Source organism: Lissotriton vulgaris, chromosome 1_1 (assembly GCF_964263255.1).
Source record: "Lissotriton vulgaris chromosome 1_1, aLisVul1.2, whole genome shotgun sequence".
Taxonomy (NCBI): domain Eukaryota; kingdom Metazoa; phylum Chordata; class Amphibia; order Caudata; family Salamandridae; genus Lissotriton; species Lissotriton vulgaris.
Window position 1 is genome coordinate 1,326,336,028 of NC_141685.1, and position 26,192 is coordinate 1,326,362,219.

At 45.9% G+C, this 26,192-nt stretch overlaps 2 protein-coding genes and 1 pseudogene across 2 annotated transcripts in view; 1 reads left to right on the forward strand and 2 right to left on the reverse strand.

The window, feature by feature from the left end:
• Positions 1–26,192, reverse strand: part of LOC147749096 (retinol dehydrogenase 7-like) — a 605,822-nt gene that overhangs the window by 451,262 nt on the left and 128,368 nt on the right. The gene's annotated exons all lie outside the window — the stretch shown is intronic.
• LOC147749097 (retinol dehydrogenase 7-like) overlaps positions 1–26,192 on the reverse strand; it is a 164,734-nt gene that overhangs the window by 10,091 nt on the left and 128,451 nt on the right. The window contains exons 3-4 of the mRNA XM_086966151.1: positions 17,550–17,808; positions 7,241–7,404 (exon numbers count right to left, since the gene is read on the reverse strand). Of these exons, the coding sequence (XP_086822277.1) occupies positions 7,241–7,404; positions 17,550–17,808 (423 nt within the window). The remainder of the gene's footprint in view (positions 1–7,240; positions 7,405–17,549; positions 17,809–26,192) is intronic.
• On the forward strand, positions 1,149–5,865 carry LOC147749098 (ubiquitin carboxyl-terminal hydrolase 22-A pseudogene; annotated as a pseudogene).

The following is a 26,192-nucleotide window of genomic DNA, read 5'->3' on the forward strand; positions in this document are numbered from 1 at the left end:
GGGCAAGTATGACTTAATGGAAGGGTAGAGCCGCCTATCGCCATGGAGTCAAGTGTGCGACAGACGGGTTGAATATGTGACTGCTAGCCATGCGCCTCCTTCCCCTGTTTCACACTGCGTCTACTAGGCCTCTTGTGGATTAGAATATTTGCTTTCTACGAGAGGGCAAGTCGGCATATAATTGACAGAGCCAAGCCAGACATCCTGGTTGGGTGTTTGGTTTCAACATTGAGAAACATACCAGCCTTTTGTACAGTTTTTTTGAGAGGCCAAAGTTTGTCCCCGTGCAGTTGCTACTGACACATAGAATCATGCTCGGACCGGCGTTTGCCAAGAGTCGTTATGGTCAAGCGACCCATACCAATTGCTGCTTCTTTAGAGCCACCTCGCAAAATAGGTAGTGCCTCGGTGAGGCATTTCTCTCACTGCTTCAAAATGTACTTTTAATTATTAATAGGACCAGCGTGCCGCCCCCTGGTGCTGGTCCAATTAATTACAGCACCAGCGCATTAAGTCAGCAGAGCCGCCGGCCTGGTCAGTGCCAGTGGTGTGTAGTTCTTGGTGTGTAGTTCTGTGGCAGCCTGTGGCTGCAGGGCTGTATTGGTAACATCATTGTTTTACAGTACTATCAGGTTAGCTAGGTTAGTGTCCTTCCAGCTTTGGGGGCTTGCTCAGGGGCGCAACTAGATCTGAAATTCGGGGGCTAACTCCCAGCCAGTGCAGGCCCTAGCACTGGTTGCACATAGTGCAACAGTCTTTTTGGGGGCCCACTCACCCATTCCCTCCTCCATGAATTCCCTCACTACCACTCACCAGAGATTGCTTCATAAGCTCTCATCCTAACCTCTCCATAAGAAACCAACACGGCTGCTACCCTCATGTATGTTCCATTTCAAATACCTTCCCTCTCAATACCACCACATACAAGACTGATTCCTCTCAGAGATACCTGCACTTGAAACCTGCATCCCATCAGACCACAACGCCCAAATTGCAGGACTGCACTTCCTATTCCAAGCATAGGACCTCCCCTTTACCCTGTAGCTACTGTGTAGTCACTGCCAGCCCCTCACCCCACCCTCCATCCATGACTGTGTTGGAACTCTCTACCAGGCTCCCCTCCCTCGGGACCCCATGTGCCTTTTGCCATGTGTCCGGCCAGCTGCTCCCATGTGAACAGCTTTAAGGTGGAGAACTGGAAGCAGAACCTGCGCGTCATCTACTAGTGCTTCGTGTGGGCCAGGCACCCCGGGGACCAGGAAACGCAAGGCTAAGTCTTGCATTGTCACATGTGCGGTGCCCACTTGAACAGACTTCCCTCTTGCCTCTACTGTGTCTTTTTTGGCGGTTTTACAAAGAAACATATCCACGAGCACGGAAAAGCAAAACTACATAATTTAGCCATAGACCTTTTATATGGGGGTATATATTGCTTTATGTGTCAAGATTACATTTACGACAAAGACATGGAACAAATTGCCAAAGAAGAACTACAGAAAGCCTGGAAACTACAAGCTTTCACCCGAACAATGGTTTCTCCTTACCAGTATACAATGACAGGAGTTGGAGAGAAATATTCAACGTGGGAGCCAACAAAACGAGAATTTGAATTGCTACTACATAATCCCAAAAGAAGAAAAATAACCACTAACTGCACCATAGGTCTACGAGGGCTGATCAACCTTGGAAATACGTGTTTTATGAACTGTATCGTTCAAGCACTTACTCACACTCCACTACTGCAAGACGTTTTCCTTTCAGACAGGCACAAATGTGAACTTCAAAGCCCAAGCTCATGTCTTCTTTGTGAAATGTCTACACTCTTTCAGGAGTTTTACTCTGGGCACCGATCATCTCACATTTCCTATAGGTTATTGCATCTGGTGTGGACGCATGCACAGCATTTAGCAGGGTACGAGCAACAGGATGCACACAAATTCCTCAACGCTGCATTAGATGTGCTTGCCTCACAGACACTGCAAAGGTAATGGTTGCGCTGAAGCTGAGCACCCCAGTAATGGAACAGCTGCAGGTCAGATAGTGTGCCTTTGTTAAAGTAATCATATTAATTGCAGCACATGATGGGCGCTGCGATTAACAAGATTACTTACAAAAAGGCACACAATCTGACCGTTTTTGCGTGGCACCCTTTTTTAAAGGGACGGCATGAAGGTCCTCAGATGCCTGTGCGCGCTCTACATTTTTAAATGCGCGCTACAGGGCACATAAGTGCGCGTGTGCCCAGGCGCGCACCTTAGAGGGAACAGTGATTGTTACTGCCTTTTTGTTTAGTTGTAAAATATAGCAATAATCAGTGTTTAATGGGGTGCCTGGAGCTTTTGGTCCTGGTGCTAAAACGCCTGCTGCACTATTGAAATCATAACTGCAATAGTGACTCCCTGTTTAGATGTCAAATAATGCAATTTTAGGTGTTTAGTATAGTTATGACAACTTTTGGCCCCAGTGCCACTGTTCCTGCTGCACTATTTAAATCAAGTCCCTTTAAACTGCAAGGTAACTGCAATTATGATTGCCTGCATAGTAATACGATATAGCTATATTAGGTGTTTAGTGGAGTCCATAGTACCACTGTACCTGATGCTCCATTCAAATCATTAAGCAAAAGGGGGTGGTGATGGACAGAGTTTCTGAATTAAGCAGAATACTCTCACCCAGTCAAGAGATCAGGGCTTGATCCAACACCGTTTTTTAGCTTACTGCACCATCCCAGCTCAGAACCTGGCAATATGCAAATTAGTCTGTCCCTGGCCCAGTGCATCATGGGAACAGGGCAGACCAAACTACCAAGCCAATTCTTTCATTGGACGGAAACAAGCTTCCGGGGACCGGTTTCTGGCATTACAGCCGTCTTCGGCCCGGCTTGCTTGAATCCTGATGGTGCAATGAGCAAGGGACTCACGTCTGAGTATACCCTTCCACGCTTATGGTGGACAAAACAATTAAGCAAAAGGGGGTGGTGATGGACAGAGTTTCTGAATTAAGCAGAATACTCTCACCCAGTCAAGAGATCAGGGCTTGATCCAACACCGTTTTTTAGCTCACTGCACCATCCCAGCTCAGAACCTGGCTATATGCAAATGAGTCTGTCCCTGGCCCAGTGCATCATGGGAACAGGGCAGACCAAACTACCAAGCCAATTCTTTCACTGGACGGAAACAAGCTTCCGTGGACCGGTTTCTGGCATTACAGCCGTCTTCGGCCCGGCTTGCTTGAATCCTGATGGTGCAATGAGCAAGGGACTCACGTCTGAGTATACCCTTACACGCTTATGGTGGACAAAACAATTAAGCAAAAGGGTGTGGTGATGGACAGAGTTTCTGAATTAAGCAGAATACTCTCACCCAGTCAAGAGATCAGGGCTTGATCCAACACAGTTTTTTAGCTCACTGCACCATCCCAGCTCAGAACCTGGCTATATGCAAATTAGTCTGTCCCTGGCCCAGTGCATCTTGGGAACAGGGCAGACCAAATTACCAAGCCAATTCTTTCACTGGACGGAAACAAGCTTCCGGGGACCGGTTTCTGGCATTACAGCCGTCTTCGGCCCGGCTTGCTTGAATCCTGATGGTGCAATGAGCAAGGGACTCACGTCTGAGTATACCCTTCCACGCTTATGGTGGACAAAACAATTAAGCAAAAGGGGGTGGTGATGGACAGAGTTTCTGAATTAAGCAGAATACTATCACCCAGTCAAGAGATCAGGGCTTGATCCAACACCGTTTTTTAGCTCACTGCACCATCCCAGCTCAGAACCTGGCTATATGCAAATGAGTCTGTCCCTGGCCCAGTGCATCATGGGAACAGGGCAGACCAAGCCAATTCTTTCACTGGACGGAAACAAGCTTCCGGGGACCGGTTTCTGGCATTACAGCCGTCTTCGGCCCGGCTTGCTTGAATCCTGATGGTGCAATGAGCAAGGGACTCACGTCTGAGTATACCCTTCCACTCTTATGGTGGACAAAACAATTAAGCAAAAGGGGGTGGTGATGGACAGAGTTTCTGAATTAAGCAGAATACTCTCACCCAGTCAAGAGATCAGGGCTTGATCCAACACCGTTTTTTAGCTCACTGCACCATCCCAGCTCAGTACCTGGCTATATGCAAATTAGTCTGTCCCTGGCCCAGTGCATCATGGGAACAGGGCAGACCAAACTACCAAGCCAATTCTTTCACTGGACGGAAAAAAGCTTCCGGGGACCGGTTTCTGGCATTACAGCCGTCTTCGGCCCGGCTTGCTTGAATCCTGATGGTGCAATGAGCAAGGGATTCACGTCTGAGTATACCCTTCCACGCTTATGGTGCACAAAACAATTAAGCAAAAGGGGGTGGTGATGGACAGAGTTTTTGAATTAAGCAAAATACTCTCACCCAGTCAAGAGATCAGGGCTTGATCCAACACAGTTTTTTAGCTCACTGCACCATCCCAGCTCAGAACCTGGCTATATGCAAATTAGTCTGTCCCTGGCCCAGTGCATCATGGGAACAGGGCAGACCAAACTACCAAGCCAATTCTTTCACTGGACGGAAACAAGCTTCCGGGGACCGGTTTCTGGCATTACAGCCGTCTTTGGCCCGGCTTGCTTGAATCCTGATGGTGCAATGAGCAAGGGACTCACGTCTGAGTATACCCTTCCACGCTTATGGTGGACAAAACAATTAAGCAAAAGGGGGTGGTGATGGACAGAGTTTCTGAATTAAGCAGAATACTCTCACCCAGTCAAGAGATCAGGGCTTGATCCAACACCGTTTTTTAGCTCACTGCACCATCCCAGCTCAGTACCCGGCTATATGCAAATTAGTCTGTCCCTGGCCCAGTGCATCATGGGAACAGGGCAGACCAAACTACCAAGCCAATTCTTTCACTGGACGGAAACAAGGTTCCGGGGACCGGTTTCTGGCATTACAGCCGTCTTCGGTCCGGCTTGCTTGAATCCTGATGGTGCAATGAGCAAGGGACTCACGTCTGAGTATACCCTTCCACGCTTATGGTGCACAAAACAATTAAGCAAAAGGGGGTAGTGATGGACAGAGTTTCTGAATTAAGCAAAATACTCTCACCCAGTCAAGAGATCAGGGCTTGATCCAACACAGTTTTTTAGCTCACTGCACCATCCCAGCTCAGAACCTGGCTATATGCAAATTAGTCTGTCCCTGGCCCAGTGCATCATGGGAACAGGGCAGACCAAACTACCAAGCCAATTCTTTCACTGGACGGAAACAAGCTTCCGGGGACCGGTTTCTGGCATTACAGCCGTCTTCGGCCCGGCTTGCTTGAATCCTGATGGTGCAATGAGCAAGGGACTCACGTCTGAGTAAACCCTTCCACGCTTATGGTGGACAAAACAATTAAGCAAACTTTTGGCCCCAGTGCCACTGTTCCTGCTGCACTATTTAAATCAAGTACCTTTAAACTGCAAGGTAACTGCAATTATGATTGCCTGCATAGTAATACGATATAGCTATATTAGGTGTTTAGTGGAGTCCATAGTACCACTGTACCTGATGCTCCATTCAAATCATGACACTATTGCCTATTAGATAAATGCCCTTGTGACTGTCTTGCTTAGCAGTAAAATGTTCCAATAATCTGGGTTTAGTGTGTTCCCTAAAGCTTATGGACCAAGTGCACCTGCTGCACCATTCTAATAAAGTCCCTTTTAACTGCAAGGTAACTGCAATTGTGAATGCCTGTTTAGTAGCCAAATAAAGCAATATTATGTGTTTAGAGTAGTTCTGACAACTTTTGGGGCAGGTGCTACTGCGCCATTCAAATCAAAACCCTGTTATCTGCAAGGTAACTGCACTTGTGACTGCTTGTTTAGGAATAACATGTGGGAATATTAGGTGTTTAATTGGGGTGCCTGGAGCTTTTGGTCCTGGTGCCACTGCACCTGCTGCACCATTGGAATCATAACCCTGTTGTCTGCACGGTAACTGCACTTGTGACAGCCTGTTTCATTTTAAAATGTACCAATAATCTTGATATAGGAGGTTGACTAGAGCTGTTGGCCCCGGTGCCACTTTACCTGCTGCACCATTCAAATCAAATCCCTTTTAACTGTAAGGTAACTAGAATTATGAATGCCTATTTAGTAGTCAAATATAGCAATATTATTTGTTTAGAGGAGTTCTGACAACTTTTTGGCAAATTGCTACTGCACCTAACACACCATACAAATCATGACCTGGTTGTCTGCAAGGTAGCTGTAGTCTGTTTGTTGTTGTTACAGAGTTTTATATAGCGCCAACTTGACCCGAATCGGGTATCAGAGCGCTTTACATAGTATCAGTTGCATTACATGAGGACACATTCAATTTTGTTAGGCACGGAGAGATTAAGTGATTTGCCCAGAATCCCAGGATGTTCAGCTGTCATTGCCAAGACCCGAACCCAGTTCCCCAGATTTGAGGGCGACCGCCCTAGCCGTTATGCCACTAGTCAAATATAGCAAAGCTGTTGTACATTAACTTAATTGTTAACGTGCAGTGTTTATTACAACATTTAGAATTTGATCATAATGACCAAATAAATTAAGTTTAAAAAAAAAAAAGGAATCCGATAATGCTTACAAAGAGCAAAGAAAGGTAGTGAGGCAGGAATAGGAAATGCCACAAACTTTCTAAGGCTAAAGCATCTGCTTTACACAACTAAGTAATAGAAAGCAAGCATTCCAGCATACTGTTTGAAGCTATTTCATTTTCCGTGGTAAGAGATCTGATCTTGGCAGTGAATGGGGATTAAAAAGTGTGAAAAGCTTTAGCAAAACTAACGTAAATGTGTGCAGCCTGGGGAAGTTAACAAAAAAAATCCACATAAAAGCGAATGAACACAGTAATTTGACAACGGAAACTAATAAGAACCTCTCTTTTAAGATATATTACAAAGATTTTACAAGCGCAAGCGATGTGCAGGTGAAACCTAAAAAGGACACACTGAGAGTAGAGGAGTGGGGGCGAAGCTGGAAGAGAAGTATATGAAAATGGCAGGGGTGTTGAAAAAGATAAGAGAAAGAGTGGAAAGACAGTGTGGAGTTGACAAATGATAGCTATAAGAGAACGGGAATCTGAGAGAAAAGCTTGTAAGGAGAAGATGGATGAAGGCATTCGAACAAACAGCATCATTAACACTCATTGACACTTATGCACCGCGCCTGGAATGTTCTCAGGCTTCTTCAAATGATGTCCGAACACACATTACATAGAAGAGCAGAGAACTCACAGTTTTTCAAGGAGGTCTCTCCATAGCTCTTCTTCACCTCGGATGGGAGCCGGTTCCAAATCCTGTCCAGGCTCGCCTTGAGGGCTCCTCTGAATATTACATTCGTTTGGAAAGCCCCAGGCTCGATGATGGAAACTTTCACTCCAAAAGAAGGCAGGTCTTGTCTGCAAAAAGGCAAACAGTACCCAGGTCATCCATCTTTCTTTTTTAGAGATCCCATGGCTGATTTAGTGTTGTTCGGTACTGAAGCCTCAACCCCTGTCGCCATCAAACCTCTAGTGGAGTTTCAAATTTTCTGCACAGTACCACCAAAGTGATCTGGAACCTCATAAATATGTAGCATCTGTACAAGTCAGCTAGCTGATTTTCTAAAACATATCATTGACATCAACCCATATATCAAATTTAGCAGTTCATAAATCTCACTCTGTAAATTTCCTCCAATCCCAAAACTCATGCTGCCCGCAGCAGGGGCGGGCCAACCCTGCCCCCCTCCTGCTACGCCACTGCCATGCTGGACCACAGAGTCGACTTTCCTTCACATGCCAAGTTTTCATTATTGCACTTGTGGATAGGGACCCTTCTTTTGAAGGGATTCTGACATTGATTCTGCACTTTCTTAGATCTAAGGTTAGACCAGAGACAGTCCTCTCCACATGTTACCAAATTTCTTATCTATTGAACTGTCTAAGCACCTTCATTATTTGACGCCTTAAACTCACCTCTTAGCATAGGGCAGTGGCCTGGTCTGGTCATAGGCCTCTGGGATGTGCCCCACATACTAAGCCCACTAAGTTGGCGGATCCAGCTATTGTCTGGTGGACACATTGGTGACGTTTGGCCCACATCCCGCTTGCATTAAGAGCTGTGTAATGCTGGTGTAGTGGCACTCTTCTAAGGGAAGCCTAGACATTCAGAACTGGCCATTTTGTTGGTAGGAGCACATAGCGGACCCTTCATTGAGGCTTTTGTTCTCTGTCTTTTACTCATGATTTGAACTTGAATATGTACTGTTTTCAACTCTGATGTCATACTTTTAAGCATGTCAAAGTTTAGCAGTGTTTTTACTTGTATTGCTTTTATTATGCATTGCTCTAGACATATCTGGATATTCATTGCACTTCTATGTATTTCTTTTTTTCTTATTGTACCTTTATGGTCTATTTAATTAGATTGAATAAAGTCCATTCTGATTCTGATTGAAATGTGTTGTTTGAGGGGGGCTGTAGAAAGTATTGCAGCATATCGCAGATGGAGGGCGTGAAGGAGGTTGTAATGAGAGGATGCGAAGCAAGGAATTTAGGACAGAGGATAGGAGAGTAGTTAGACATTGGTTGCAGGTGTGCGAAAGCAGTGCAAAGGTGGGATTTTGTGTTTGTATACGGGCCAAGCATGAGGGCCAAAGAGATGTGCTTTGATAAAGGGGCTGCAAGCAGCAGACATGGCTATAACTACTGGAAGATTTCACCCTGGTGAACATCAGGGCTGCTTTGGAATCACCCACTGCTAAGTGCTTGTTCTGGATACAGTAGCCGGCTATTGTCTTCATGGTTTCATGACAAGACAAATAAACAAGAAGAATCCTACTACCTGTGTGAAAAGGGGAAAAGAGGGGGGGACACTCAGTGTTGTGTAAAATACCCCTCACACACCAACAGGCCCCTTGGTGTCATGCTTCATCATTGAGGTCTTCGCACCCCGCTAAGGGGATGCGGCACGCTTCGACCTGCGACTACGCGGGAGCGTTGACAAATCAGACTATGTGTGGTGTGTGTTGAGTGCAAGTGAAGGGATTGGATGTGAGTGGGAGGTGTAGTGATAAGTTAAAAAGTAACTGGCTAGTGGGTAAAAAGAAAAAACTTTATTCAGTACCCCTGGCTGGTGCTGTTAAAAAATGTGCAAAGGAACGAGGTTTTCTGTCTTAATTAGGGACAGAACCTCTGGTGTGCGTCGACATGTTTCGGTACGGGTGTACCTTCTTCAGGACGGGGCACAACTCCCAACCCTACTCACGTTTTTCTAAGAAAAATGGGTTCTGTTTTATTTAAAAAAAGTGATTACACTCGTTAAAGACGGCTACAATGTGCCTACAGCGGTTCTCTGGTACATGTAATTACATGTCCTGAAAAAAGAAAAAAACCATTAGGTTTGGTTACCATATAGGGTTGGCTCAGACAGGTGCAGTCACCTGGAGCCCCAAACAGTTCATTAAACCTGTAAAGGAAAAAAGACATACAAAACATATAACCCACACAAACATGTAAGGTACACTAAGGGTTTTTGTTTTCTGTGTTTGTTTTCAGACATACTTGTGGTCTTAGTTGACTACTGCCTCATGAGCAAATCCTGGACATCAAGGTAGGTAGGTGGATCCACAATCTATGAGGATAGAGGAGTGGAATCAGTGCTGTTGTATTTACTCACTTTTTAACTCCATCATTTTGCACCTACAGAGGTCCGATTCCGTTTAGACAAATACTCACGAAATCCGCCTGTAATGGCCTCCTTCTACCACCCTGTGCTGCTCCGCCGTGAATGGAGTATGGATGAGCTTGGCGGTATATAAAGGGGATTAAGGTATATTTTCATTGGTTAATAGGCGGAAACGGCAAATGACCATGTATGGAGGATACCTGTGTAGCCACCCCCTCCACGTATGTGGTCTAGTCGCATGTAACATGTAAACCTCTGTAATTCGTTCATTACCGGAATTCGGTATGACCAAATAAGGGCTTTCCGTTCGTTATCCACTCACAGGCTATTACCGTAGCTGGCGCTGGTCCGGCGCTCATGCGATGCAGATGTCGCGTTGTTGTCTGCCTTTCGCGCATGCGCAATGCCGGTTCTACGGTACTCACTCGCGCATGCGCACAGGCCGGAACTCGACCAAGTGTGCACGATAATGTCAGTGGATCGGCGCTGGTTCCTCATGATGATTTCTCTTTATTTTGCCGTGATTCATCTTCATTTTTGGTGCATTTGGTCGATGATTATCAGACACTTTGATCGATAAACCGGGGCATTGGTTTCAGTTTAAAAAAACGCAGTGTCTGCTGTTGGTTTTCCACGATTCTGTGCAGATGCATTCAACACTGAGATGAAATAATATTAATACATGGGGTGTTACATGTGATGGCTCAACGGTTTTAGTGTTGATGGCTAGAGGGTAGGCATTATCAGGTTTACAATTACTGGTCTTCTCCTGTTATGTGGTTAATCAGAAGACTTGGCTCCATGGTATGTCATCATTGAGTCCTGTAATATGAGTTGCCAGGCGGAACACCCAACGTTGTTCCTTTTGGAACAGGCCTGCTTCCGAGGGCAACCGTTCTATGACAGTCCAGCGTAGATCATTGATGCAGTGCTGGTGTGTCAAAAAATGCGATGCCATCTTGGTTGTTTTTTTCTTGCAGCGAATGTTGCTTTTGTGTTCCCCTATCCTTATTTTGATGGGTCGGGTGGTCATGCCCACATATTCCAATCCACATGGGCAATTTATTAGGTAGATCACATTCTTTGTATTGCAGTTTGAAAATTGGCGTTGCTCCCATGTCGTGCCATTTCTGAAGGTTAGATTTCTGCTTTTCTGGGTTTGATGACAGCAACTGCAATCTCCACATGGGAAATGACCCTGTATGCCAGTTACATTGCGTCTTGCTGTTTGATTTTCTTGTGGTCTAGTGTGGACCACTATGTCCTTTATGTTTTTGCCCCTTCGATGTGCATACATCGGTTTCTCAAAGCTTAAGTCTCCACAATTCAATATACCCCAGTGTTTATCAATGACCCTTGACACCTGGTTCGATATGGTGGAGTAGGTTGTCACACAGATCGGTCTTTTATGTGTTTCTTTTTCGTGGAGATTTTCTTGTATGAGTGCCGACAAGCGAAAGACCTAAAGACTAAACTAATGCAGAGGCAGTATCCCACCAGAACTATCGAGAAAGCGATGAAGCGCGCAAAAAACAATCACAGGGAGGCACTCATACAAGAAAATCTCCACGAAAAAGAAACACATAAAAGACCGATCTGTGTGACAACCTACTCCACCATATCGAACCAGGTGTCAAGGGTCATTGATAAACACTGGGGTATATTGAATTGTGGAGACTTAAGCTTTGAGAAACCGATGTATGCACATCGAAGGGGCAAAAACATAAAGGACATAGTGGTCCACACTAGACCACAAGAAAATCAAACAGCAAGACGCAATGTAACTGGCATACAGGGTCATTTCCCATGTGGAGATTGCAGTTGCTGTCATCAAACCCAGAAAAGCAGAAATCTAACCTTCAGAAATGGCACGACATGGGAGCAACGCCAATTTTCAAACTGCAATACAAAGAATGTGATCTACCTAATAAATTGCCCATGTGGATTGGAATATGTGGGCATGACCACCCGACCCATCAAAATAAGGATAGGGGAACACAAAAGCAACATTCGCTGCAAGAAAAAAACAACCAAGATGGCATCGCATTTTTTGACACACCAGCACTGCATCAATGATCTACGCTGGACTGTCATAGAACGGTTGCCCTCGGAAGCAGGCCTGTTCCAAAAGGAACAACGTTGGGTGTTCCGCCTGGCAACTCATATTACAGGACTCAATGATGACATACCATGGAGCCAAGTCTCCTGATTAACCACATAACAGGAGAAGACCAGTAATTGTAAACCTGATAATGCCTACCCTCTAGCCATCAACACTAAAACCGTTGAGCCATCACATGTAACACCCCATGTATTAATATTATTTCATCTCAGTGTTGAATGCATCTGCACAGAATCGTGGAAAACCAACAGCAGACACTGCGTTTTTTTAAACTGAAACCAATGCCCCGGTTTATCGATCAAAGTGTCTGATAATCATCGACCAAATGCACCAAAAATGAAGATGAATCACGGCAAAATAAAGAGAAATCATCATGAGGAACCAGCGCCGATCCACTGACATTATCGTGCACACTTGGTCGAGTTCCGGCCTGTGCGCATGCGCGAGTGAGTACCGTAGAACCGGCATTGCGCATGCGCGAAAGGCAGACAACAACGCGACATCTGCATCGCATGAGCGCCGGACCAGCGCCAGCTACGGTAATAGCCTGTGAGTGGATAACGAACGGAAAGCCCTTATTTGGTCATACCGAATCCCGGTAATGAACGAATTACAGAGGTTTACATGTTACATGCGACTAGACCACATACGTGGAGGGGGTGGCTACACAGGTATCCTCCATACATGGTCATTTGCCGTTTCCGCCTATTAACCAATGAAAATATACCTTAATCCCCTTTATATACCGCCAAGCTCATCCATACTCCATTCACGGCGGAGCAGCACAGGGTGGTAGAAGGAGGCCATTACAGGCGGATTTCGTGAGTATTTGTCTAAACGGAATCGGACCTCTGTAGGTGCAAAATGATGGAGTTAAAAAGTGAGTAAATACAACAGCACTGATTCCACTCCTCTATCCTCATAGATTGTGGATCCACCTACCTACCTTGATGTCCAGGATTTGCTCATGAGGCAGTAGTCAACTAAGACCACAAGTATGTCTGAAAACAAACACAGAAAACAAAAACCCTTAGTGTACCTTACATGTTTGTGTGGGTTATATGTTTTGTATGTCTTTTTTCCTTTACAGGTTTAATGAACTGTTTGGGGCTCCAGGTGACTGCACCTGTCTGAGCCAACCCTATATGGTAACCAAACCTAATGGTTTTTTTCTTTTTTCAGGACATGTAATTACATGTACCAGAGAACCGCTGTAGGCACATTGTAGCCGTCTTTAACGAGTGTAATCACTTTTTTTAAATAAAACAGAACCCATTTTTCTTAGAAAAACGTGAGTAGGGTTGGGAGTTGTGCCCCGTCCTGAAGAAGGTACACCCGTACCGAAACATGTCGACGCACACCAGAGGTTCTGTCCCTAATTAAGACAGAAAACCTCGTTCCTTTGCACATTTTTTAACAGCACCAGCCAGGGGTACTGAATAAAGTTTTTTCTTTTTACCCACTAGCCAGTTACTTTTTAACTTATCACTACACCTCCCACTCACATCCAATCCCTTCACTTGCACTCAACACACACCACACATAGTCTGATTTGTCAACGCTCCCGCGTAGTCGCAGGTCGAAGCGTGCCGCATCCCCTTAGCGGGGTGCGAAGACCCCAATGATGAAGCATGACACCAAGGGGCCTGTTGGTGTGTGAGGGGTATTTTACACAACACTGAGTGTCCCCCCCTCTTTTCCCCTTTTCACACAGGTAGTAGGATTCTTCTTGTTTATTTATCAGTGCCCGTGGAGTAGGAATCCTAATTTATACTCTACCACCCTTCTTTGTTAAGTATAGTTCATGACAAGACATTCAGGTTATGTAGTGGGAACTGTCAGGATTCAAGATTCAATTGAAGGCAAGATGATCATAAATATTTCAGCTGCACAATGGAACAGATTTGATCTTTTTTGGGGGGGATTGAGAAGGTCGATGCTCTAACTACATGTTCTGTTGAATCAATCAATCAGAGAATTTGTAAAGCGCGCTACTTACCCATGAGGGTCTCAAGGCGCTGGGTGGGGGGGGGGGGGGGGCAGGGTGCTGCCACTGCTCAAAGAGCCAGGTCTTGAGCTTGAGGATCCTTCTGAAGGTGAGCAGGTCTTGGGTCTGTCGTATGTGGGTGGGGAGGGTGTTCAAGGTTTTGGCGGTGAGGAAGGAGAAGGATCTGTGGCCGGAGGTCATTCGTTGGATGCGCGGGATGGCGGCAAGGGCGAGGCTGGCAGAGCGGAGCTGGCGGGCGGGGGTGTAGGTTGAGTCCGTTGTTCAGGAAGGCTGGTCCGGTGTTGTGGAATGCTTTGTGTGCGTGGGTGAGGAGTTTGAAGGTGATCCTCTTGTTGACAGGGAGCCAGTGCAGGTTTTTTGAGGATCAGAAGGGCAGAGGCGTTCTGGATGCGTTGCAGTCGAAGCAGGTGTTTGCCTGGGATTCCTCCGTAGAGTGAGTTGCCGTAGTCCAGTCTGCTGCTGACGAGGGCTTGCTTCACTGCTCTTCTTGTTTCGGTCAGGATCCACTTGTAGATCCTGCGAAGCATGCGGTGGGTGTTGTAGCAGGAGGAGGAGATGGCGTTGACCTGTTTCGACATGGGAGGGCAGAGTCAAGGATGAATCCTAGGTTGCGTGCCTGTTCCGTGGGTGTTGGAGCTGCTCCTAGTGAGGTCGGCCACCAGGAGTCGTCCCACGTGGAGGGGGTTGGACCTCAGATGAGGATCCCCGTCTTGTCCGAGTTTAGTTTCAAACGGTTGCTCCTCATCCACTCGGCAACGGCTTTCATTCCCTCGTGGAGGTTGGTTTTGGCGGTGTGCAGATCCTTGGTGAGGGAGAGGATGAGCTGGGTGTCGTCGGCGTAGGAGATGATGTTCAGGTCGTGCTGGCAGTCCACTTGTGGGAGGGGGGCCATGGAGATATTGAACAGGGTAGGGCTGAGGGAAGAGCCCTGGGGTCCGCCGCAGATGATGTCGGTGGCTTCGGATCGGAAGGGCGGGAGGAAGACTCTCTGGGTTTTGCCGGAGAGGAAGGACGTGGTCCAGTAGAGGGTCTTCTTCTGGATACCGGCTTCTTGGAAGCGTGTTCTTAGTGTGCAGTGGCAGACTGTGTCGAAAGCGGCTGACCGGTCCAGGAGGATGTGGGCTGAGGTTTGGCCGTTGTCTAGCTGGCGCCTGATGTCGTCTGTGGTGGCGATTAGGGCAGTCTCGGTGCTGTGGTCTCGTCTGAATCCGGACTGAGATGGGTCTAGGATGTTGTTGTCCTGCATGTTGGCGATTTTTTCGATGACCTTTGCCGGGAAGGGGAGCAGGGAGATGGGCCCGAAGTTCTTGAGGTCTTTGGGGACCGCCTTGGGCTTCTTGAGGAGGGCGTTGATGTCAGCGTGTTTCCAGCTTTCCGGGAATTTCGCTGTGTCGAAGGAGATGTTGTTGATCTTTTGCAATTGGAGTGCGATGGTTGTGTCGGCTTTGTTTAAAACGTGGTGTGGGCATGGGTCTGACGGAGATCCTAAGTGGATGGAGTTCATGACCTTGCGTGTCTCTTCGTCGTTGACGTGGGACCAGGAAGTCAACTGGTTGGTGCAGGTGGCTTTCGGGGTGTGGTTTGTTGTGGTCGGGGCGGAAGAGGAGTTGAAGCTGTTGTGGATATCGGCGATCTTGCGATGGAAGAAGGTGGCCAGTGAGTCGCACAGATCTTGCGAGGGTGGGATATCGTTGGTGTTGGCGCTCGGGATAGAGAGTTCCTTTACTATGTTGAAAAGTTATTTGCTGTTGTGTGCGTTGTTGTCCAGTCTGGCTTTGAAGGACGATCTCTTGGCTGTTCTGATGAGGGTCAGGATTTCAATTTGGAGGTGGCACCTTTAACAAAGGCTGATAGAGCTTTAGTTTCCTAAGGAGGAATTAAGAACCAATTCTATGTAGGGTGCTGGAGGATTTCCCAGATATGGAAGCCCGTGCACTGCAGGTAGAGCTGCACACAAGGCTAGTCACCCCTTCTCTCCACATGGTTTGGTCTCAACATTCCAGCTGGGTCAAACCCTAAAGAGAGCTATGTGTAAACAAATGCCCTGAAAGATCCCCAACAATAGGCTGTTTTGAAAAAAGGAAGAGGGCATAATTCCTCCAAGGAGACGTGATAGCTAAACTCTTGCAGAACACATTCACTTGACGTTATTTCTGCTAAAGGGAATTTCTCAGGTTGCTGAATTATGGGGTGCTCTTACTTTTTATCTCAAGCCTTCAGAATTTTAGGTGAATCGTTTGTTTTTATAAATTATGTTAAGGTAAAATGTGGGTGTTATTTGTCACCTGAGTTCGATAAATCTACTGTTAGGAATTGATGAGAGCCATATTAAAGTCAGATATTTCTTAGTATGTCAAACCACAGAAGCTTAGGAGTGCGTGCTGTCTTTCTCATATTGCCGCACTGCACTCTTTATATGTGGGTGTTGTGTATCATACTACTTCCACATGGGGTGTCAACAGGCTGTCCATGCAGCACAATTCGTCCTTAGTAGCACACTTTGACAGTAACATCCCACTACTCATACAGTAGGGACAGAAACTCGCACCCCCTTATAACACCTGCTAACAATTTAATATGTATTTTCTATTGACCATTCCATGTAGGACCCATTAGTTGGCACTTAATGCGCACAGAGAACCTTATGTTTGCCCCAAGCACTTAGTGGTTTAGACTTTTGTGCCACAGGAAACTATGAAGTGAGTTTGAGCTGTTTTAACTTGGATTTACGTTTTACTGTATAAACCAAAATATTCTTTGTAACCAAGAGTGCAATAAAACTTTCAAACTTACTTGCCTTCGTTCCGACTTCCACATCCCATGATCTATGACTGAACTGCCAAAGCTACTGTCAGGGCGAGGATACGGTTAGAGAACGAGATACTCAAAACTCTTAAAAGAGAGGGTAGAAGGGCACTTCATTTGATTACTTCAGTATATAGTACACCATCTTCCAACCTTGCATTTGTGGGGAGAGGGCTGTGGCATCTGCCTCACGATAAAAAGGTCTGAAACCGAACTGCTGCTGATCAGGGGGATGGGGAAGGACTTTCGGGGTACTGAATGCAGCAGTAGGCAACTTTGATGTATCTCACAGCTCTTCTTTTTCATTCTAGTTTGTTCAACTGTATGAGCATCTCACCACTGATTTGTAACCTCCTCCCTTTGGGTTTTCCAGTTTAGCTTTCTGTCCTCACCCCGCGTCCTTGAGAATTGGAGTACCGCATTAATGGCTTCTCATGTTGCTGGCCTGTAGGTACCGTGTCTTGCTACCTCCCCAGTCTCCAGATGTACCGGCAGGGAAAGCTGGCGATTACCAAGAGTATGTTTACATATGTGAGGTTGTTTATGACTCTTTAAATTCTGTTTTATGTTACAGAAATCTTTATTTTCTCTTATGGCGGCTTTATTCTCAACAGCCCTCAACTACCCTGTTCTGACGTATACTAGGAGCCATTCCTGTATTGTCTGAATGCATCTCTCGCTCTGTCCCCCCATATTCTACTGAGGTTGGCCTACATCTGTGGTATATATTCACAATAATAAGAAGGGGATCGGACCCTATTGAGGTGAGTGGGTAAGCAGCAGAAGTCTATTCATACATTCATTAGGCCAGCTCTATTTAATGGATTGGCAGTCGTCTGTCATACTTACATTTAGGAAGATCATATTTATGTGACAAGGCAAAGTCAGGGCTTAAGTGTGGCAAAATTGAACTTATGATAAATTGCAACCAAGATACTCACCTCAGGCTGTCTGAGAAAGCTTCAACTCCAGATTTGGAAATCGAGTACCCTCCTCCGATTACGGGCACCCTGCCGGTTACACTAGACACATTGACAATCCTCCCTTGAGCCTTCCTCACAAGGGCAAGTAGGCTAAGAGTAACATCAATCATCCCGATTAGATTCACATTTATCACCAGCGTGAAGTCGTCCAAGGTCAGCCACTCATTCGGACCCATTGGGATTCCAATTCCAGCATTATTGACCAAGCCCCAAAGACCTGTAGAGAGAAGAAAATTAAAGAGGAACAAGTAGGTTCTCCAGTAGTTTGAGGCAACAAAATAGTCATGACATCATTCACTCCATTTGTCTCTTGGAACTTAATTCAAATAGCAATTGTGCAGTGGCGGCTGGTGAGATCTGAAAGTAGTGAGGCGTACAGGTCCGAAACAGAAACACACAGAACACACCTGTAACACACAGGACATCACACAGAACACAACAGTAACACACAGGACCTTACACAGAGCACAACCGTAATACACAGGAAATCACACAGAACACAATAGTAACACAAAACACAACAGCAACGCACAGGACAACAGATTCCTATGCCCGGTTAGTTGTTGGGAGGATATATGCCACAACATGCATCACACAATACTGTCCACAGCTGACTGCTTGAATGATTCTCGTCGGTCACGTTTTGAGGACTAAACACTCAGAGGTTTTGAAGTGAACAACCCTGGGACTCTGCAGGAAGGCTCCCGGCTCTGACTTAAGCGAGGAACCACACACAGTCAATCACACCAACTTCTCTCCCCTGCCCTGGGGGACAGCCCTATGGGGCCAGTCTGTTTTGTTCATTCTGCTTTCATTCTGCCAGTAGAAGAGTTGAGAACTCTATTAATCAGGTGTTGTGTTATTACACCTTATTTTGCATTTTATGGGCAATAGGACACATTGTGGGGAGGAATGAGCTCACATATCGGACTGTTTGGCCCTGCCTTGTGGTTGCACTTCGCAGTGTTACAGAGCATGGTGCAGCAATAAATAACACACTTAACCACACGTGGTTGCCGCTGGAAAGGCTAAGCAATACTTGCATGACTGGCGCAGGCGCACGAGTAGCAGCAGTATTCAAAAGGCAAGCAGTGAACACTGCAAGCGTATTTCCATATTCAGAAGCCTTGGGACACGAGCTACAAGGCAGTGTGAAGTAATATGCACCACGAGTTAGTAGAATTCGGAGAAGAGTCTAGTTTACCCTGACAGTGATGAATAGCTGCAGAAAGTGCAAACAGGATTCTCAGTCCGGTACTCTCAGGTGAATATTTTTGGAGCAGTCCCAACATCACATATTTTGAATAAAAAACTCTTGAAAACGATTTTCAAGGTTGAACAAAGGTTGTGCCGACGACCCCTGGAATACTTATACAATGCGGTGCTCCAGGATCAGTAATGAAAGTAATTATCCTGCCTTCCCAATGTAAACACTTGTATAGGAGCTCGGAAGATAAGGGTTATGACAGGAATAAAAAGCCGTTTTATCAGATAGGTACAAAAGGGGGTGGTGATGGACAGAGCATCTGAACCAATGAAACACTCACACTCAGTCAACAGATCTGGGTTTGATCCATCTCCGTTCTTTAGCCCACTCTGCCACCCCAGTTCAGACATGCCCATATGCAAATCAGTCTGACCCTGGGCCTCATGGGAACAGTCCAGCCCGAACTGCCAAGCCATGCCTTCCCTGAACCGGAAACAAGCGTCCTAGGACCGGTTTCTGGCAGTACAGCCGTCTTCAGCCAGGCTTGCTTGAATCCAGTGGCAAAGTGAGCAAGGGACTCACGTCTGAGCATACCCTGCCAATTTATGGCGAACAAAGTGGTACAAAAGGGGGTGGTGATGGACAGGGCATCTGAACCAATCAAACTTTCAAACCCAGTCAACAGATCTGGGTTTGATCCATCACCAATCTTTAGTCCACTCTGCCACCTCAGTTCAGACATGGCCATATACAAATCAGTCTGACCCTGTGCCTCATGGGAACAGTCCAGCCCGAACTGCCAAGCCATGCCTTCCCTGAACCGGAAACAAGCGTCCTAGGACCGGTTTCTGGCAGTACAGCCGTCTTCAGCCAGGCTTGCTTGAATCCAGTGGCAAAGTGAGCAAGGGACTCACGTCTGAGCATACCCTGCCAACTTATGGCGAACAAAGCGGTACAAATGGGGGTGGTAATGGACAGAGCATCTGAACCAATAAAACACTCACACCCAGTCAACAGATCTGGGTTTGCTCCATCACCGTTCTTTAGCCAACTCTGTCACCCCAGTTCAGACATGGCCATATGCAAATCAGTCTGACCCTGTGCCTCATGGGAACAGTCCAGCCCGAACTGCCAAGCCATGCCTTCCCTGGACCGGAAACAAGCTTCCTAGGACCGGTTTCTGGGATTACAGCCATCTTCCGCCAGGCTTGCTTGAATCCAGTGGCAAAGTGAGCAAGGGACTCACGTCTGAGCATACCGTGCCAACTTATGGCGAACAAATCGGTAAAAAAGGGGGTGGTGATGGACAGAGCATCTGAACCAATCAAACACTCACACCCAGTAAACAGATCTGGGTTTGATCCATCACCGTTCTTTAGCCCACTCTGCCACCCCAGTTCAGACATGGCCATATGCAAATCAGTCTAACACTGTGCCTCATGGGAACAGTCCAGCCCGAACTGCCAAGCCATGCCTTCCCTGGACCGGAAACAAGCTTCCTAGGACCGGTTTCTGGCATTACAGCTGTCTTCAGCCAGGCTTGCTTGAATCCAGTGGCAAAGTGAGCAAGGGACTCACGCCTGAGCATACCCTGCCAACTTATGGCGAACAAAGAAAAACCGAAGGAAATGATGGACGGAGCGTTGACAATACAAGCACTCACCCCCAGTCAACTGATCTGGGTTTAATCCATCACCGTTCTTTAGCCCACTCTGCCACCCCAGTTCAGACATGGCCATATGCAAATCAGTCTGTCCCTGTGCCTCATGGGAACAGTACAGCCCGAACTGCCAAGCCATGTCTTCCCTGGACCGGAAACAAGCTTCCTAGGACCGGTTTCTGGGATTACAGCCGTCTTCAGCCAGACTTGCTTGAATCCAGTGGCAAAGTGAGCATGGGACTCACGTCTGAGCATACCCTGACAACTTATGGCGAACAAAGCGGTACAAAAGGGGGTGGTGATGGACAGAGCATCTGAACCAATCAAACACTCACACCCAGTCAACAGATCTAGGTTTCATCCATCACCGTTCTTTAGCCCACTCTGCCACCCCAGTTCAGATATGGCCATATGCAAATCAGTCTGACCCTGTGCCTCATGGGAACAGTCCAGCCCGAACTGCCAAGCCATGCCTTCCATGGACAGGAAACAAGCTTCCTAGGACTGGTTTCTGGTATTACAGCCGTCTTCAGCCAGGCTTGCTTGAATCCAGTGGCAAAGTGACCAAGGGACTCACGTCTGAGCATACCCTGCCAACTTATGGCGAACAAATTGGTACAAAAGGGGGTGGTGATGGACAGAGCATCTGAACCAATCAAACACTCACACCCAGTAAACAGATCTGGGTTTGATCCATCACCGTTCTTTAGCCCACTCTGTCACCCCAGTTCAGACATGGCCATATGCAAGTCAGTCTGACCCTGTGCCTCATGGGAACAGTCCAGCCCGAACTGCCAAGCCATGCCTTCCCTGGACCGGAAACAAGCTTCCTAGGACCGATTTCTGGCATTACAGCCGTCTTCAGCCAGGCTTGCTTGAATCCAGTGGCAAAGTGAGCAAGGGACTCACGTCTGAGCATACCCTGCCAACTTATGGTTTTATCAGATAGAGCTGAAGTTTACAATGCTTTACTTTTTTGGGGGAAACCAGGAAAATTAAAGCCCCCACTGCCCGAGCCATGAATTATTTTAAGGCAGCAGCATGGGGTACACTGAAACTCGATCCTCTGGGCTGTTGACGAGCACGGTTTATTTTGCTCTCCAGGTTACAGCAACCTCCCTGCATGAGTGAGAGGAGTCTCAGGCTTGTGCTGGTGTGACTCTCATAGCTAGAGCTGCATTCTGCTCCGAGCTGATTCCCTGATAACAGGCTCTCAGTCTCATGCCCCGGACAGCTATACATCTGCCTACCGCGCCTCCATCCCTAGACGCCTCTTCTGGTAATGCACGCGCACCTCTCTCAGAGAAACACATCTGGGGCACCCTCCAGAACTGCGAGTTACTTGTCCAGCACTCCGCATTTTCCTCCTCTTGCAGAACCCACATTGTCCCTCAGCTTTTTCTGCACCTTGATGGAGTGAAGTGGGTGCTATGTTATCAGTTACAAATTGTTGATTGCAACAAGGAAGAAGGTCTAATGAAATTGGAGTCATTACTGTTTTTGGTACCAAACTTCACACCATCTCCCATAAGCAGGCATTCACCTCTTGGCCCACAACTTCTATAGGAGAGTTGATGACTTTGATTTACCACTGCTGATATGTATGTTGCCTTGATGCATATACGAGTAGCAAGAAGACGCAGTTTCACCTATGACACAAATGGGTTCTCCCTACAATCAAGAGAAACTGGAGAAAATGGTAGATTATTTCGAGGTGTTAGAAATAGTGAAAACTCAAAAGCAGTAAATTGCCTCGTTCATGGCAAACATTATAAACTTCTTGTTTAGAAATGGAAAATTCTGGGGGGCGTGGCTAACGCGCCGGTGAGCACGGACGGATTCCCCGTGAGCTCCGAGGTGCCGGGACCCGCGGATGGCCTGAATACCGGTTTCATGGCATAACTGGAGGAACAGCTTATCAGTAAGGCCGGCGGAAGGTGCGAGGAGCACGATGGGACTATCGTCAGATGATTTAATGCCGCAAATCGCTCTTTTTGACAAGCTGTAACTTTTCGGCTAGGGAGACGCGGGTGGCCGCCATTTTGAGCCGCCGTTCCCACGTCTTGCATTGCTCCTGAGGTGAGCTTTCCCGCATTGGTTTTATCTTGCACTTTCTCCACAGATTGACAGCGCTGCTGTATTCTCTTCATATGCCTCTGTAAACGTTGTTTTCTCCTCGTTTCAAGCTGAGGTTCGACTTTAAGCTGCTCTCTCCTCATTTATATGACATTTTACGGCCGCCATTTTAGGTATGCTTCACCTATCAAGTCTGACTGCCTTTCCAGTGTCATTGCTATTCTAATGCAGCTTCATGTGGATGATCATACCAGACTGTGCTCTAATAGTGTTGGCCCACGAAGGAGTCTCTAGTGCAGGTTTTTTAATTCATGCTGTGACACATAACTGGTTACTCATGCTGTGACGCATAACCCAGTTACTTATGCTGTGTCGCATTAACCAGTTACTCATGCTGTGTCGCATTAACCAGTTACTCATGCTGTGTCGCATCAACCAGTTACTCATGCTGTGCCGCATCAACCAGTTACTCATGCTGTGACACATCAACCAGTTATTTTGCTCCAGTGCTCTCACTCATCTTCAAGTGTTCTGCATACAGTTCTTGCTTCATTTCTCTCTACTTCCTGTGCTGGGTTCTCGTGCCCCAATGACTGTCTTTGTTTCTTGGAGACTGTGTGGATTACCCTAGCAGTATACGCTCTGGTGGCCGTTGTGCTGTGTCTACTTCAGAATATTTCACTTTTCTGTACTTTTTTGTGACACAACATCTGTATAGTATAATGGCAAATGTCCCACCTACCCCAAAAGTATCCCAGACTGGAACTAAACCGAAGAGACCCAAAAATGATCCTGCTTCCCCATCCAGTCTTCCTCTAACCCAGTCCTGGATTACATTTCGGCAGAGGTTCGTGGTCTACAGCCATTCATGTCTGCCACCAATGAAAAACTGAAGCAGATAGAGGAGCTGGGTGGTTATGGAGGGCAAAGTGTTGAACTTAGAACAACGTGTCAGTGAGATCCAGGATATTTCTGCCAAAATCCCTCAGTTGGAACAAGAGATCCACAAACTGAAACTGCACACAGAGGACCTTGATAAAAATCGCAATCGTAGGAACAATCTACGCGTTTATGGGGTTCCGGAGAACGTGGAAGGTTCAGACATGGTATCTTTCATACGTAAATTCCTGCAGGAACTTTTGGATCTTCAGCCTTCTTCTCATCCCCTAAACATACAAAGGGCACACCGTTTAGGTCATCTGAATTCCAATTCTTCCAAGCCTCGTGGCATTATTATGCTTTTCCTTGAGTTTACTGAACTAATGTCTGTTTTGAAGGCAGCGAGGCTTAAACGTCGTCTCCAATGGTCTGGTCATAACATCTTTATCTTGCAGGATTTGTCATCTGCCACAAATGCCCTACGCAAGGAATTCTTAAATCTCGACCTCTGATAGACAATTGAACATTCAATATGGAATCCTGCATTCTTGCTTCTGCAAAATAACGCACAATGGTCGTACCCGCTCCTTTGATGATCCACAAAAGCTTCATTCATTTCTACAGAGTGTCTCTTCATCCAACATGGACACTTCTTCTTAATATCTTCCTTCCTATGGCCTTCATTTTTATGTTTCTTGTCTTCTTACTTGCTTCTGTTTAATTTTTTTTCCTAATTATTGTTATCTTTTTTGTCGTTCAGCCTTTATATCTTTTGTATCTTTCTTCTTATATATGTCCTTTCATTGGTAGTTCGCGGGGCTTTGTCCCCTCACTGGTGTACCCTCGCCCCTGTTGTCTTGGTTGCTTTTCTCTCTTTGGATCAGGCCCTTTTGCCTTGATATGTGTACTCTTTTCTTTTTCTTCTTTATCTGTCTTCCTTTCTTTTCTCCTCTCTTCTGTTCTCTCTTTCTATGGCTTGTCTACCTAGTCATCTGTAACTCCTGTTTCTATAGTCATGAACGGTCTTTCTTTCTTTTTCTGTTCTGGGTGTTGTTATCCTTTTTGTTTCTAGTTGCATTGTACTTCAGTGTTGTGAGTTTGTTGGGAGTTTCACCCTCATGTTTATTGATTGTTTGCTGTTTCACTTTTTTTAGTTACCTCCTTGCATTGTGTCTACTCCATTTGTCGCCCATCCTCCCCTTCTATCATCATGTGTAACTTTGTGTCGTGGAACGTACAAGGTCTTGGTCATCCTGGCAAGCATCAAAAGGTATTGTCTCACCTGTCTAAACTTAATTCGCAGGTTGTTTTTCTCCAGGGAACGCATAGTTCTGATGTTAAATCTCTTAAGTTGAAGCGGCAGTGGGTGGGGCAAGTAGTGTTCTTTCCTGCTGTTAGTAAAAAAGGGGGGGTTGCTATATTATTTCACAAAGCGTTAAATGTTCAAATTGTTTTCTCCCAAAATGATGATGAAAGACGTTGGGCATTGGCGAAGGTTGTAATCCAAAAGAAAACATTGGTTTTACTAAACATTTATGGCTCGGTCCGACCCGATCCCAAATTTTGGAAAGATATTAAAGTCCTCATATCGTCCACTGATTGTCCAGACTTTGTAATTGCGGGTGATTTTAACCAATGGCTAGACCCTTTTTCTGATAGATTATCCTCCAGTAAGTTTCAACCAAACAAATTCCATAAGAGTTTTAAATCTGCCATTGCCTCTCGTCCTTTATTTGACTCATGGAAAATGTGTAATCCTGACTTACTTGAATATACTTTTTTTTTCTAATGTACACCATACCTGCTCCAGAATTGATTACATTATGGTCAGTAAATCTCTACTTCCCTCTATTCAGAAATCTGTGATTGATTCCATATTTATATCCGACCATGCTCCTGTTTATACTTCCTTAGACCTCTCCCTCATTTCCTCTAAATTTAGTCGCTGGAAGTTTAATTCATTTCTTTTATCCAATACTGTCTTTATGAAAGAAATTGAAGGATTTTTTAATGAATTTTTTTAAATAAATGACCCTTCAGACACCTCTATTTCTAATAATTGGGATGCTTTTAAAGCTACACTTAGGGCCTTTACTATATCTTATGTATCTAAGAAAAAGAGGCTTAACAGGAGGAAATATGAGGACCAACTTCTGATAATTAAAGAGCTGGAGCATTCTTACTTCACTTCCAAATCCCAGTCTGCACTTCAGGATTTAATCCACGCTAAAACTTACCTAAATAAAATTATCACTAGCGAAGCCTGTAATACCCTTATTAAAATCAAGTCCAAATTCCATGGTGGTCAAAATAAAGCGGGGAAAATGTTGGCAAATTACTTAAAAATTAAGTCAGAACGTAAAAGTATAGGCCCTATCTATAATGATATGATCAATCAACTGGTTTCATCAGACGAAGACATCGCTGATGTGTTTCATCGATATTATCAATCTCTATATACTGAGGATACACACCCTTCTGAGATTAACTTATCTTCCTTTTTTGACAACCTTCCCTCACCCCCTTCCCTTACTGATGAATTTGCGCTACTTGAGAGGGAGATTACTATCCAGGAAGTTACTCGGGCCATCGCTTCACTTAAGAGATCTAAAGTGCCAGGTCCTGATGGACTTCCTGTTGAATTTTACTCTGCCTTTCATGCCTTTTTTGCTCCAAAACCTCTGCAATTGTTTAATTCCTTTTTTGCAGATGCTAAGGCTTCTGGCTCTTTTCTCGATGCCCTCATCATCATAATACCTAAACCTGATAAAGACCATTC